Source organism: Gopherus flavomarginatus, chromosome 3, assembly GCF_025201925.1.
Source record: "Gopherus flavomarginatus isolate rGopFla2 chromosome 3, rGopFla2.mat.asm, whole genome shotgun sequence".
NCBI lineage: Eukaryota > Metazoa > Chordata > Testudines > Testudinidae > Gopherus > Gopherus flavomarginatus.
In genome coordinates this window covers 69,922,380-69,934,915 of record NC_066619.1, presented here as the reverse complement: position 1 = coordinate 69,934,915, position 12,536 = coordinate 69,922,380, and the positions used below count along the sequence as shown (strand labels likewise).

Genomic DNA, 12,536 nt, shown 5'->3' with positions numbered 1-12,536 from the left:
ACTTGGATAATGGAATAGAGACTATGCTTATAAAATTTGCACTTGGCGCCAAGTTGTTAGGGATTGCAAGCACTTTGCAGGACAGGATTTGAATTCCAAAGACCGTGACAAATTGAAGAATTGGTCTGAAATCAACAGGGTGAAATTCAGTAAAGAGAAGTGAAATGTAGCACATGTAAGAAGGAAAAATCCCATGCATAAATACAAAATGGTGAATAACTGGCCAGGTGATAGTACAGCCGAGTGTTATATAAGCCAGCAATGTAAGGCAGTTGCAAAAGAGACTAATATCATTGTGGGGTGTTTTAACAGGAGTGTTGTGTAAGACACAAGGGGCAATTTTTTTATTCCACCCAGCACTGTGGAGGCACCATCTGCTGTGTTGCATCCAGTTTTGGGTGCTCACACATAAAAGAAAAATGTGGATAAATGGGATGGACTCCAGAAGAGAACAGCAAACATTATAACAGGGTTAGAAAACCTGACCAATGAGGAAAGGTTTTTAAAAAAACAAACAAACAAAAAAACTGGGTGTGTTCAGTCTTGAGAAAAAGATTGAAGAGGGACATGATGAGTCTTCAAATGTGCTGTTATAAAAAGGATAGTGATTGGTGGTCCTTCATGTCTACTGAAAGTAGAACAAGAAGTAATCAACTTAATCTGCAGCAAGAAACATTTAGGTTAGATATTAGGAAAAAACTTTCTAAATCTAAGGATAGTTAAGTATTGAAATAGGCTACCAAGGGAGGTTATGGCGTTTTCTTCAAGTGTTTGCATCCATGTGTTCCACTCAGGTATGTACCACCCAGCACACCAAAGCTGGAGAACTTTGCTTAGCAGTATCCATACAGGCGGTGCTCCTACCCATATCTGTGTCAGTTCCTTCTCACTGCCCAGACCTTGAATCAGAGTGCTCATTCTGGTTTTTACCTCATGCCTTGTTTCACAGTGCTGCCTGTGGGTTTTTTTCCCCCTGTATATAGTTGTTAGTTGTAGTTCGTGTAGTAGTACCTCGAGGTTTAGTTTACTGAGAGTTAGGATTTTGCCTGGTGTGATGCCTTCACTGTTGTGTGGTGTAGCGAATGCTCATAGTGACCTCAGACTTGTTGGGGAAGGGCACTTTAATGAAATCTGCAGGTCATTCAAGAAGAGAAGGGCAAAGAAATGCAGATGGCCATACGCTTTCACTTGAAGCAGTATCTTCTGGAGCAGACCATGAGATTTGCTTCAGCACTAGAGACTTCCATAAATTGCCAGGTACCTTAATGGGCATCTAAGCCAGCACAGGCTGTGGTTTGGCCAGGTTCAGATTCCTCTTCCAGGAGAAAGACAGACTGTCTCCCTTCCTCTGGTCCTCCTAGACATAGATCTCATAAAATGCACGAGGGTCGTTCCAGAGCTAGGAGAGGTTTCCTCTCCCCTTCTAAGAGGAGTGCAGACCAAGACCATGATTCATCCGGTACATGAGATGGAGCAGGGAAGTCTACCTTTTTCTCTGATACCAAGGTGAGAGGTCTGTACTATTGACTCTGGTACTCTGGCATATTGGGCAGTATCAGACTTGTTTTGCCTGTCTGTTCCTGACTGTCCACTAATTCAGGAATGTTCAGGTGTGGTGGCTGCTTCTTCGGTGTCCTTTGCACCATGTGAAATTACTAAAGACTTGACGTTGTTGACACCTTCTTCTGCACCTCTTCCACTTTTGGGCTCAGAGTTGAGGTGCCCCACATGTTTGGTACTGAAGGGCTTTTCAGCGCAGGTACTATCATCAGTGCATATGACGACACCAGTGCATGCTGCATCTCTGGGACTGGTGTAGACCTTGGTAGGAAGGTCTACTGTGGTACTGGGTGTGAGTGTAAGGCTCCTATCAGGGCTTTAAGGACAATTGCTTTACCTTTGTTGGCTCTGATATGCCCTGCTTGCTGGATTTTGGATGGGGCTGAGCATTTACTGGCCCCTCTGATGGTGGCTTCTCTGTTGCTTCTGGACTACTTGAAAGGTTCCTCACTCTCTGGCTTGGAGATATATTTGTCCTCTCCCTCACCTTCTCAGTATTTCTCTTGAAAGTCATCAAAACCTCCTATGCAGTCCCAATCCTTGGCTCAGTCCAGAGTGAGGTCACCTATCCACTAGTAGCTTCTCCTCCTGAACCTCCAACATGCAGCCACAGACAAGAGTTACTTCTGCTGAACTGGTTGAGCTTGAACGGTTGTTACAGGCACCACGGGAGATTCCATTGGCTCAGCTTCTTCCTATTCTTCGTCTCCAGGTGCTGGATTCTTCCTTCCCCATGCTTGAGGGTTTTAAATCGTATCAGGACCTCCTGAGGCGCATGGCTTCAGCCTTGGGTGTTCAGGCTGAGTTTTTCAGGAGAGCACCCATAAGCTGCTGAATATTCTCCAGTCCTCCACTCCACGGAGGGTAGCTTTCCCCATAATTTTAAGTGATTTTGGAACCTGCAAAGACTCTCTGAGGAACACTCTGGTAGCCTCACCACCCACAATGAAGTGCACTAATAAGAGAAATTGTGCCTATCTATCGTTTTGAGCACTTCTACTTGCATCTAGCGCCTAACTCTCATGTCATAACTTTGGCAAATGAGAGGTTAAGACAGAGGAGATATAAATCAGCACCAAAAGAAAAGGACTCTAAAAGATTGGAGTTGTTGGAGAGGAAAATATATTCAGTCTTGTCCTTACAAATATGAGTTGCCAAAGTACAAGTTTATAAATTGGGAAGTGATAGCAAAATTTACAGATAAGTTGCCAGTATCCTTGAGGGAAGAGTTTAAGACTTCCATTGCAGAAGTCCATGTAGAGGCAAATATGTCACTACAATCAGTTTTGGACATGGCAGATGCTTCCTCTCGAGTTATGCCATCTGCTGTAGCAATGAGAAGGGCTTTGTTATTATAGAACTCTGATACAGCTCCTGAGGTCCAAAAAATGATGGAGGACTTGCTCTTTGATGGTCAATATTTGTTTTAGAGAAAACTGATGAAACGTTACATTCCTTTAAGAACTCTCAAGCTACATTGTGTTCATTGGGGTTTTTTTTTACCCCAGTGGTAAAAAGACCTAATTTCATGGGGCAAGAGCAAAAGGATCAATATCATCCTTAGCAGTTCTTGAGGTCAGATTATCCCACTAGACAGCAGGACTTCTCCAGAAGGGGTACAAGTCAAGTAAGAGGTCTTCTGGTTCCAATTTCACCCAGTCGGCCTGTCTTTCTGTTTTGGGCAAGCCATCAGTGTCTCTCTCCAAGGTCAGCATTCCGGTCAGGATTCCAGTCATCAAGCTTTCAAGTCATCTCCCCTCCGTTTGGGGTGGGGGGAGACAGGCTGTCCCACCTCTACAGGGCTTTGGAGTCAATAACTATGGACAAGGGTGTCCTAAGCGCTGTGGGACTGGGTAATGCCATTCCATCCCCCCTTCCCACCCTGCTACACCATTTCTTTTGTGGAATCCCTCTCATGAGTCTCTGCTTCTACAGCAGGTGAAAACTCTTTGGGCTTTGGAGACCATAGCAGAGATTCCCCTTCAGAATCAGGGAAGGGGATTCTACTCACAGTACTTCCTGATCCCCAAGTCAAGAGAGGAGTGAGACCTATCCTCAATCTCTATCATAACTATAAAGGGAAGGATAACAACTCTCCTGTGTACAATACTATAAAATCTCTTCTGACCAGAGACACCAAAATCCTTTTATCTGTAAAGGGTTAAGAAGCTCAGATAACCTGGCTGACACCTGACCCAAAGGACCAATAAGGGGACAAGATACTTTCAAATCTTGGGGGTGGGGGTGGGTGGGAAGAGAGGCTTTTGTTTGTATGCTCTTTGTTTTGGGGGCTGTTTGCTCTTGGGACTAAGAGGGACTGAACATCAATCTATGCTCTCCTAATCTTTCTGAACAAGTCTCTCATATTTCAAACTTGTAAGTAACAGCCAAGCAAGGCGTGTTAGTTTTATCCTTGTTTTCTCAACTCGTAAATGTTCCTTTTGCTAGAGTATTTACCTCTGTTTGCTGTAACTTGGAACCTAAGGCTAGAGGGGGTTCCTATAGGCTCTTTGAATCTGATTACCCTGTACAGTTACTTTCTATCCTGATTTTACAGAGATGATTTTTACCTTTTTCTTTAATTAAGATACTTCTTTTAAGAACCTGATTGATTTTGAAGGGTTTTGGATATGTGTTCAATGGGACTAATTGGTCAGGATATACTCTCAAGCCTACCCAGAGAAAGTGGGTAAGGAATTTGGGGGGGGGGAGGGAATTAGTCTCAAATCTGCCCAGGAAAGGGAGAGTTAGAGACTTGGGAAATTTTGGGGGAAAGGCAGAGTTTCAAGTGACTCTCCCCTAAGATTTGGAACGCTTGGTGGTGGCAGCTGACCGTTAACCTAAGCTGGTAAATAAGTTTAGGGGGCTTTCATGTGAGTCCTCACATCTGTACCCTAGAGTTCAGAGTGGGGAAGGAACCTTGACAGTCTCCATCTCAACAAGTACATCAGATACATGAGTTTCTCTACAGTTATCCTAGCTGCTATTCTCCCTGCTTTGAACCACAAGTGGTTTCCCCCCCTTGATCTTCAGAACATTTACTTCCATGTGGTAATTTTCCCAAGTCACAGGTGGTTTCTGAGATTTGTAGTGGCAGGCCAGCATTATCAGTACACTGTGTTGCCATTTGGCCTGTCCTTGGCTCGACATTTATCAAATGCCTTGCTGTTGTAGCAGCATATCTCAGAAGAAGAATAATTCATTATTTTTCTGTACCTGGACGATTGGTTAGTGAAAGGCAAGTCCTTAGATCAAGTCCTCTCTCATATCAAATTCACTTTGCATCTCTTTGATCATTTGGCTCTGATTTTGAACAAAGGGAAGTGAGCGTTAACACAAACACAAAAAATCTAGCTTGAGTGCATTCCTGACTTATGAACAATTTCAAGCAATTCATTGCCTGTGCCTGTCTTTCTACTCTCACCTTTCAGCTATGATATGTGTGTGTCTGAGATTAAGTCATATGTTGCCATGCACTTATGTGGTCCAGCATGCAAGATTACACCTTCATCTTCAGGACTAGTTGAAGTTGGCACTGCCCATCACTGTTCTAGAAGATGGAGTCTAACATGATTTGACTGGCTAGTGTTACCTAAATTAAGGCAAGCTACCTAGTATGGGACACTATGGAACAGGTGCAGCACCATCCCACATCTGCTAGGCACATGGTGCTAGAAATTCGTGTTCCTGATACTGTTTTTAAACCAAATTTAAATGATTCCTTATCTTGCTTTTAGGCCATTGTAGACAAAGTCTTTAAATGGTGCACCATGCAATTGGAAAATCTAAAATGGATGTGAAGAAAGTAAAATTAAGAAAAAAAAATCTTGGAATGGAGAATGACTTAAATTTCTCAAAATACTGGCATAATGATACAAAGGTTTTCTCTTCTATTTAGTACCGCTGTCATAATGCCCACAAACATTCCAGCCCTGGAATTACATTTTTCAGAAAAATAATCTTTTAGGTTAGCTTATTCTGAGGGTACAGACAGTTAAGAATCCTGCACTCTCCTTCACTAATCCAAGTCTTTTCAAATTCAGGTAACAAGCATGTTCATGGAAATGACTTATCACTGTCTACAGGTATCGGCAATTTCTGATTATATGCATATGCGGACTGTAGGAAATACATTGAAAATGGAATAATAAAGAGCATTTTGTTCTGTAGCATAAAAGGCAGATTGGCTGCTCTCTGTCAAAATACAGTGATGTGTCCAGGATTATCACAGTTTGGCAGCATTTTGCATGTGGGGTTATGGGTGTTCTCAGAGTCTAACCACTGACTTGAAATATTATGTACCTTTTTTTTTATATTTGAGGAACTGGTAGGGTTGATTTTAATTATATCATCAATAAAATCCTATCTGTCTTGTGATGGTGTGATTCATTCTTTCAGAGGTACTAATTTATTTAAACTCCCTTCCCTCAATCTTCCCAAAATTTCTGATGTTCCTTATCTGAACTAGCAAATTCATTAGCCAGATATTTTTCCCTGTGACAACCTAACTTTTATCTAAATCTACTGTAGCTCAGAAGTTACTCACAAAATCTCTCTATTTAGCAAAACCAATTTGCTGTAGCTAAGGAGCACTTGAAAGGGGCATGAAACTGTAGTGCTGCAAAAATCTAAGTTTATCTTACTCTGGAAAAGGGAGAGATTGAGCTGTCACAATTAAGCACGACTCTATCCATTTGTCTCCCCTCTAATTGGTATATTAGCCAATTGTTTTTTAATAGATTCCAGAATCTTACTGAATGTCAAAGAAAGCTCCGCTTAATCTTATAAACCATTTGTGTTAATTTTCTACCTGTTCTAATTAAGCTACAGAACAAGTGCTGGTATCTCCTTCTCCTTATTTCAGAGTACAAGATGGGTTGCAGGCACAGATAGGATGAGAGTGGAAACCTGGCTGGAAGTCCATAGAAAGGAGGTGCAAAAAAACTTTAAAATAAGCAATAATTAGGAATCTTATCAGTTGGGGAGGAAGTAGAGGCCTGTGGTTGATTCCCAGGTGTTCTCATTAACTGTTTTTAATAACATATACTACTAAATTTTGTAGCTTCAGAATAGCCATTTCTTTGGACTACTTTGATATTTGTGCTTGGGGGGAAAACATCAAACGAATTATAATCCCCTCCTCCGCTTCCCTGCGTCACCCTTCAGATTTTTATTTTCATGGTTTCCCAAATTTCTCGTCCATTTCTTGATGTTTTTTTCATCCTAAAAGTATGTTATGTAATACTGCATTTAAAGTTTTAAACATGTTTTAAGATTAATACTCAAAGATAATATCCTATACAGGAACATAAATTAAACCAATTCTAACCCTTTAGAATATTGGACTGGGTTCTTTAAACTTTCTCCCTATTTAAAGATTGAGATGGACACACTCAAAGTAAATCCAAATATAATCCAACATACCTTAGTTTAGTGTATTGAGTGCTTTCCCCTTTTATATTTTACATTAATTAATAATGAATTAGGCCACTGTAGATCTCAGTAACATTTTCTGTAAATATTAGTATTAGAGATTATTCAAACCTAATAAATTTTGTGTCCATTAGAATAAATAAATTGGATGCTGACTTTCCCCCAAAAAAATTTCATGCTTGTAACATATGTGTATTAAAGTGGCATTTTGGCTGTTCAGTTTCAATTGCTATTGTTCTATTGTAAGACTATTGTTGGGTCCATCCTACAATTGAAATCTGTCAAATTGGGTTCACAGCAAGTTGTGGGAGGTGCAGGGTGGGTTATACTATGGTTCTTCTTATCATCTAGTGTATACCTTGGGGAATAATAGATGTTAGTTTGCTTCAATCTGCTGAAGTGCCTTAGAAATTTGAAGAATTTGCAATTTGACCTAAGTGTGTTCTTATGCAAATCTAAAGTAGTTCTTCTGTTTTTTTTTTCTTCAAGAAAGAGTATCATAATTATTGAAGATAGTCGGCATTAAGAGCCATGTGGTGCCAGTTTAATAAAATATTTGTCTAGATTCACTTTCCTGCTCAGTCAGCCTTGTGCCATACCAGCTACTTGAAAAGAGGTGTATGAGTTCCTGTGCAATCTCACTTTGCCTTGGTCCCAGCATAAGGAACATGGTAGGGGAGCTTGCTATATCTGTGTGATCCTCAGCTGCCAGAATAGGTTTTTGGGGCCAAGTGAGAACATAACCAAAAAGTTGCTGTCATTTATGTGACATCTAGGATTGGGGACTCTCAAAAGTGGCTTTAATGCCATCCTTGCTTCCGCTCTCTCTGGATTTGTGCCGAGCGCAGTTCAGCTGGTCCAGTGAATACGGGCTTCTGACTTTAAAATTTGTTTTTACAAACTTGCAAGGTCTGATTTGCTTAAGGGTTTTGCCTGTGATATCCCAGTATTCTTGGCTTTCTAGCTTGATTTAAGGTGTTCTGGTTTTTTTTTTAGGATTTTCTATCTTTAAAATGTAAAATTTATTTAACATATCATCCACTCCATATAATAGGTCAGTATTATGTTCATTTGTTTCAGCTTTTCATGTTGTAAGTGCAATAAATGTTCTTTAAGTTGGCAAATAAGAAAATAATAATAAATATACCAGTACATTTCTACTGTTCCTTTCATCCAGGAATTGTAAAATACTTTACAAACAATTGACTAAGTCTCTCAACATCACTGTAAGGGACGGTAAGTAAAAATTACATGGGGACCGCTTCTCTGTGCACTGAAATGCAGCTACACATTAGATGGAACATGTTTTACATTATGTACATAAGTTAAGGTCACAAAATAAAGAATACTGTATCTAGCTGAAACTGAAATATGAATTTTAGTTGGACAGAATGTGACTAATCATGTCATATTTGGTCAGGGACACCAGTGTTAACTCCTTACACTTATTAAAAAGTTATCTCTAATGACCTTATATTGGTCAAGATCTTAAGTTGTAAGTCTTAACCAAGAGACGTCTCCTGAAAGAGTACAGTGCTTCTCCATTCACCACCATACATCAGTTTAGTAGCAAGCCACAGGGAAGAGTACCATCTACTGAAATATCCCAACTCCTTGCATTACCTGAGTCTTCCTGAAATGTCACTCATCCGCATAATGACCTTGATGGATTCTGCTTTCCTCCTGAAAACTAGTATTGCTGCTGATACATAGTCAAGCCCACTACTATTATCCTTAATTTCTCGTTTATAGTTTTAGGATATGTTGTAGTTGAAACTGAGAAATCTATTACCATGAAGCTATTGGTACTGCTTTCATAAGGTGACAACAGCGGTGTGTTACTAAGGAAACAGTCAATTCTGACCACGTGCATCCTCTAAATCATTCCTGAAAAGACATTTTTATGCCATTTTGTTCAGCCACTTTGTGATTCATTAGGGAGTAGCTTGAGACCATAACGCTCTTTGCTCATAACTTAATTGATATTTGAAACCAGGGATTAACTTGCATAATCCTTTTGCTTAATAAAGTAACACAATAGCTATATTAATTTTTTTGTCTGTTGGGTTTTTTAAATGTGAAGTATCTCTGTCATGAGTAACGAAACGTAACTTTTAAAAAAATGTTTCCTTTTTAGACTGCTTTGGCACATCTGGAGTCTCTTGCAGTTGATGTTGAGCAAGCTCATCCACCAGCCAGCAAAGAAAGCATAGACTGTCTGCCACAGATTATTACTACAGAAAATCACAATGGTATGGAAAAACCGGCCCACAAAAAAATTAATTTCCGCAAAATATAATATCTAAGCTTAAATTTGTTATAGTGTGGTAGTGTACATACAATATTTAAAGGAAACTCAGTTATGCAGCACAATACTGAGTGGTAAATTCAGAAATTATCTGTTCACTCTGAGTAGAACTTAAGTGTACTTTGGAAAATGACTTGCTTAGTCTGGTAAATTACATCATATTATGATTAGCCACTGATAACGTCTTATTAACATATTTCACTTGATTTTTAATTAAACTTAAATTTTAAAATTTGTGATGGGTTTTTATTTCTTTTCCCCTCAAGCTGTTGGTCAGGAGCAGTGTTGTGCTATCTGTTGCAGTGAGTATGTGAAAGATGAAATAATAACTGAGCTGCCCTGTCACCATTTCTTTCACAAACCCTGTGTAACACTTTGGTTACAGAAGGTGAGTTCTCCTTTGCTTGCTTGCGTGATTAGTGGTGAATTTGTGCTCTTCTGGTTAGAACAACATGCAGCTTTTTCGGAAAACTTATTGTGAGATTATTTCATAAAATAGTTAATTGAATTATTTTAATATTTTAGGAAACAATTTTGTTGGTGGTGAAAAGAGATCTATAGGAGTATGCAAGGAGCAAAGTTGATTAGTCTTGACCATTTGATATATTCAGGATCACCCATAAACAATTTAGACATTGCTTGCAGTGTGTGTACAATCCGAATGTTGAACTGCGTCAGTGATGGTACCAATATTCTTTAGAATGACCAGCCCCTAGAACACCATACTGTGCTTTTCATTACTAAGAGGAAAAAAGAAAATTTTAAATGAGTTAGATAAAAAATTCTTCTTGGGTTGGAAGAATTGACTTAAACTTGTTTAATTTTTTCTTCATAACTTGCCTAGGAAGAGAGAATAGCAAACTACAAGAGTGAAGAGTGCAATATCACTAAAGATGAGGAATTGTTTAAGGTGATTCAGAGCAATTTGACTAGAAGTAATAATATTAAATTGCACTGGAAAACTTAGGTTGAGGTCTATTTGGTGTGGAATTGTCGTCTTGGCACAGGGATGAAATCCTCAGTGGTTGAGACATTTAAAAGATGGGTGAATAAAGCAGTTGAGTATTGTTATTGGAAAACATGTAGAGTCATACACACTTTACAGTTAACTTGTTTCTTTTTGTCTCTTCTAGTCAGGAACATGCCCGGTGTGTCGTCATGTGCTTGCACCTGTACTCCCCGAAGCAACAGCTGCTGCTACTTCCTTTCTCTCTGATCATGATTCCCCTCTTTCAGTCCACAGTGCTGCAGGAACACAATAAAATTAACCTCTGGAATGAGATGTTGCCCCAGCAAACTAAAAATGTAAATTTCTTCTGTTTTAATTACAGTGTGAAAACAATTATATATAAAATATATTATATATAAATGCTATATATAGTATATATTTTAGTTTAGAAAGAGAATGTAAAACTTTCTAAACTATTTAGATTTACAATAATAGCTAAAATTTTCAAACTGAAAGTTAGAAAAATTTGCATCAGTTTTCTGCAATAGAACATCTTGCTGTTAACCGTAATATCTAAGGCTTGTATTACGTTAAATTTGTCAAAAGAATTATCATTAATGTGGCACTTTATGTGTTCAAGTTCTTGCAACTGCAGTGCAGTTGGAGCTTATTAAAGTTATGCTTATAACCTGTTTTACATAATATAACTGAACAATGTTTTTTTTTTTTTTGTCAAAGATAGTGGCACCAAGTGACTTTGTTATTGATCTCTCATATTTGCATCAAATGTGAAGACGTTCTGTGATCACAGCAGTAGTAAAATTTGGTTTCACTGGAAATAAACTGCATAATAATACACTTATGACTTTTTCCATAATATTCTTTTCCCATATGTGTGAACCTCTGGTTATTTGTTATGGATATCACAATGTGGAGTTTTTAGAAAATTTTGCACTATTCTTGAGCATATGTCCTGGCTTAAAAAAAAAAAAAAAAAAAAAAAAGGGAGGGGGGTATGAAACTTAAAGCTGGGATTTTCAAAGGAGTGTAAAGAGTTAAGTCAATGGGCATCAGATGTCTAATTCCTTTAATCCCTTTTGCAAATCCCATTCTAAAATTTTGCTCTTAGGGGCCTGGGGTGATGTTTGCTCACTCATTCAAAATAGTTTTTTGTATCTGGGAATCTTTGTCTGAAAACTGGAGTAAGGACTCTTCAGACTGAATTGAGAAATATCCAGTACAGTGTTGTAACCACAATGGCAAAGGATCTGGAATATGGCAATGGAATAAACTGTTCAGTGAGATAATTATGACAGAGTCATTACTGGTAGTGTAAAGATACAGTTAGACTTCCAGTATTTCTGCCGGCTGAATGGACTGCACTAGATTTTATATTTTAAACCAAAAGCAAACCAAGAAACTGAAGGGACTGTAATAGATGTCTCAGACTGCACTATATTTCCTCAATAACCCTTCTTTTTGCATATATGGAAAGCAAATCTTTACAATGGCATGAATGTAGGGCTCAAGGAATTGTACATTCCCTCTAACAACCAGCTCTCAAAAACTTCGCATGGGTATAGGTTAGATACATGTTTTTTACAATGTGATTCCATGGGAGCAATACATCTGGGGTCCAGTTCAGCTTCCACTAAACTCAGTGGCAATTTTTCCCATTTACTTTAATTAGACCTGGGGTAGGTCCTTGGAGAAGAGTTAGTCTTGGAAAATAACCCCCTTTTCATACAAATTCTGGTCTCGCTCTTCAGCTACTTAGAAATATTCCTGATTATGGCCCCTAATAGAGTAAAAATGTGATCATCTTACAAATATTAATGTATTTTCACAACACCACTCTGAGCGAAGTATTATTCTCATTTTACAGGAGGACAGTGAAATAAGGTGACTTGTTCAAAGGTCATACATGAAGTATATAGCAGAATTCAGGGAGCTGAAGCTATATGTCCTGAGTCCTGACTCAGTGGCTTACCTACAGAACTATCATTCCTCTGCCTTGGAGTACAGTGAAGCCAAAACAGTTGGATCCTGGTGGAAAGATGCAGAAAAGGTGGTTAGCACAATTCCACACTATGATTTTTCTTCTTGTGGAAAGTCCCTACATCTAAATTCCACTGAACTGGGCTTCAGCAGAGATTTGGGGGAGGGAGGGAGAATGAGGTGTGAGCAGGTGAAAACCCTTGTGCTTTTCTGCAGATGCATCAGCTTTCCTATTAGAAATCTGACCTAGATTCAATACTGATCACGAAGCACTGACTCTCATAGAAT

At 38.9% G+C, this 12,536-nt stretch overlaps 1 protein-coding gene across 14 annotated transcripts in view; it reads left to right on the top strand.

Moving 5' to 3' along the window:
- PJA2 (praja ring finger ubiquitin ligase 2) overlaps nt 1–11,108 on the top strand; it is a 79,364-nt gene extending 68,256 nt beyond the window's left edge. For 10 of the 14 annotated variants that reach the window (XM_050945769.1, XM_050945773.1, XM_050945763.1 and 7 more), the window contains 4 exons: nt 5,604–5,645; nt 9,131–9,245; nt 9,568–9,689; nt 10,435–11,108. In XM_050945769.1, coding sequence (XP_050801726.1) covers nt 5,604–5,645; nt 9,131–9,245; nt 9,568–9,689; nt 10,435–10,563 — 408 coding nt within the window. In that variant the 3' untranslated portion in view covers nt 10,564–11,108. Of the gene's footprint in view, nt 1–5,603; nt 5,646–7,989; nt 8,048–8,170; nt 8,230–9,130; nt 9,246–9,567; nt 9,690–10,434 lie in introns of those variants that run through there. The other 4 variants (XR_007773390.1, XM_050945771.1, XM_050945774.1 and 1 more) reach the window with 4 other exon arrangements.
- Nucleotides 11,109–12,536: the final 1,428 nt, after the last annotated feature.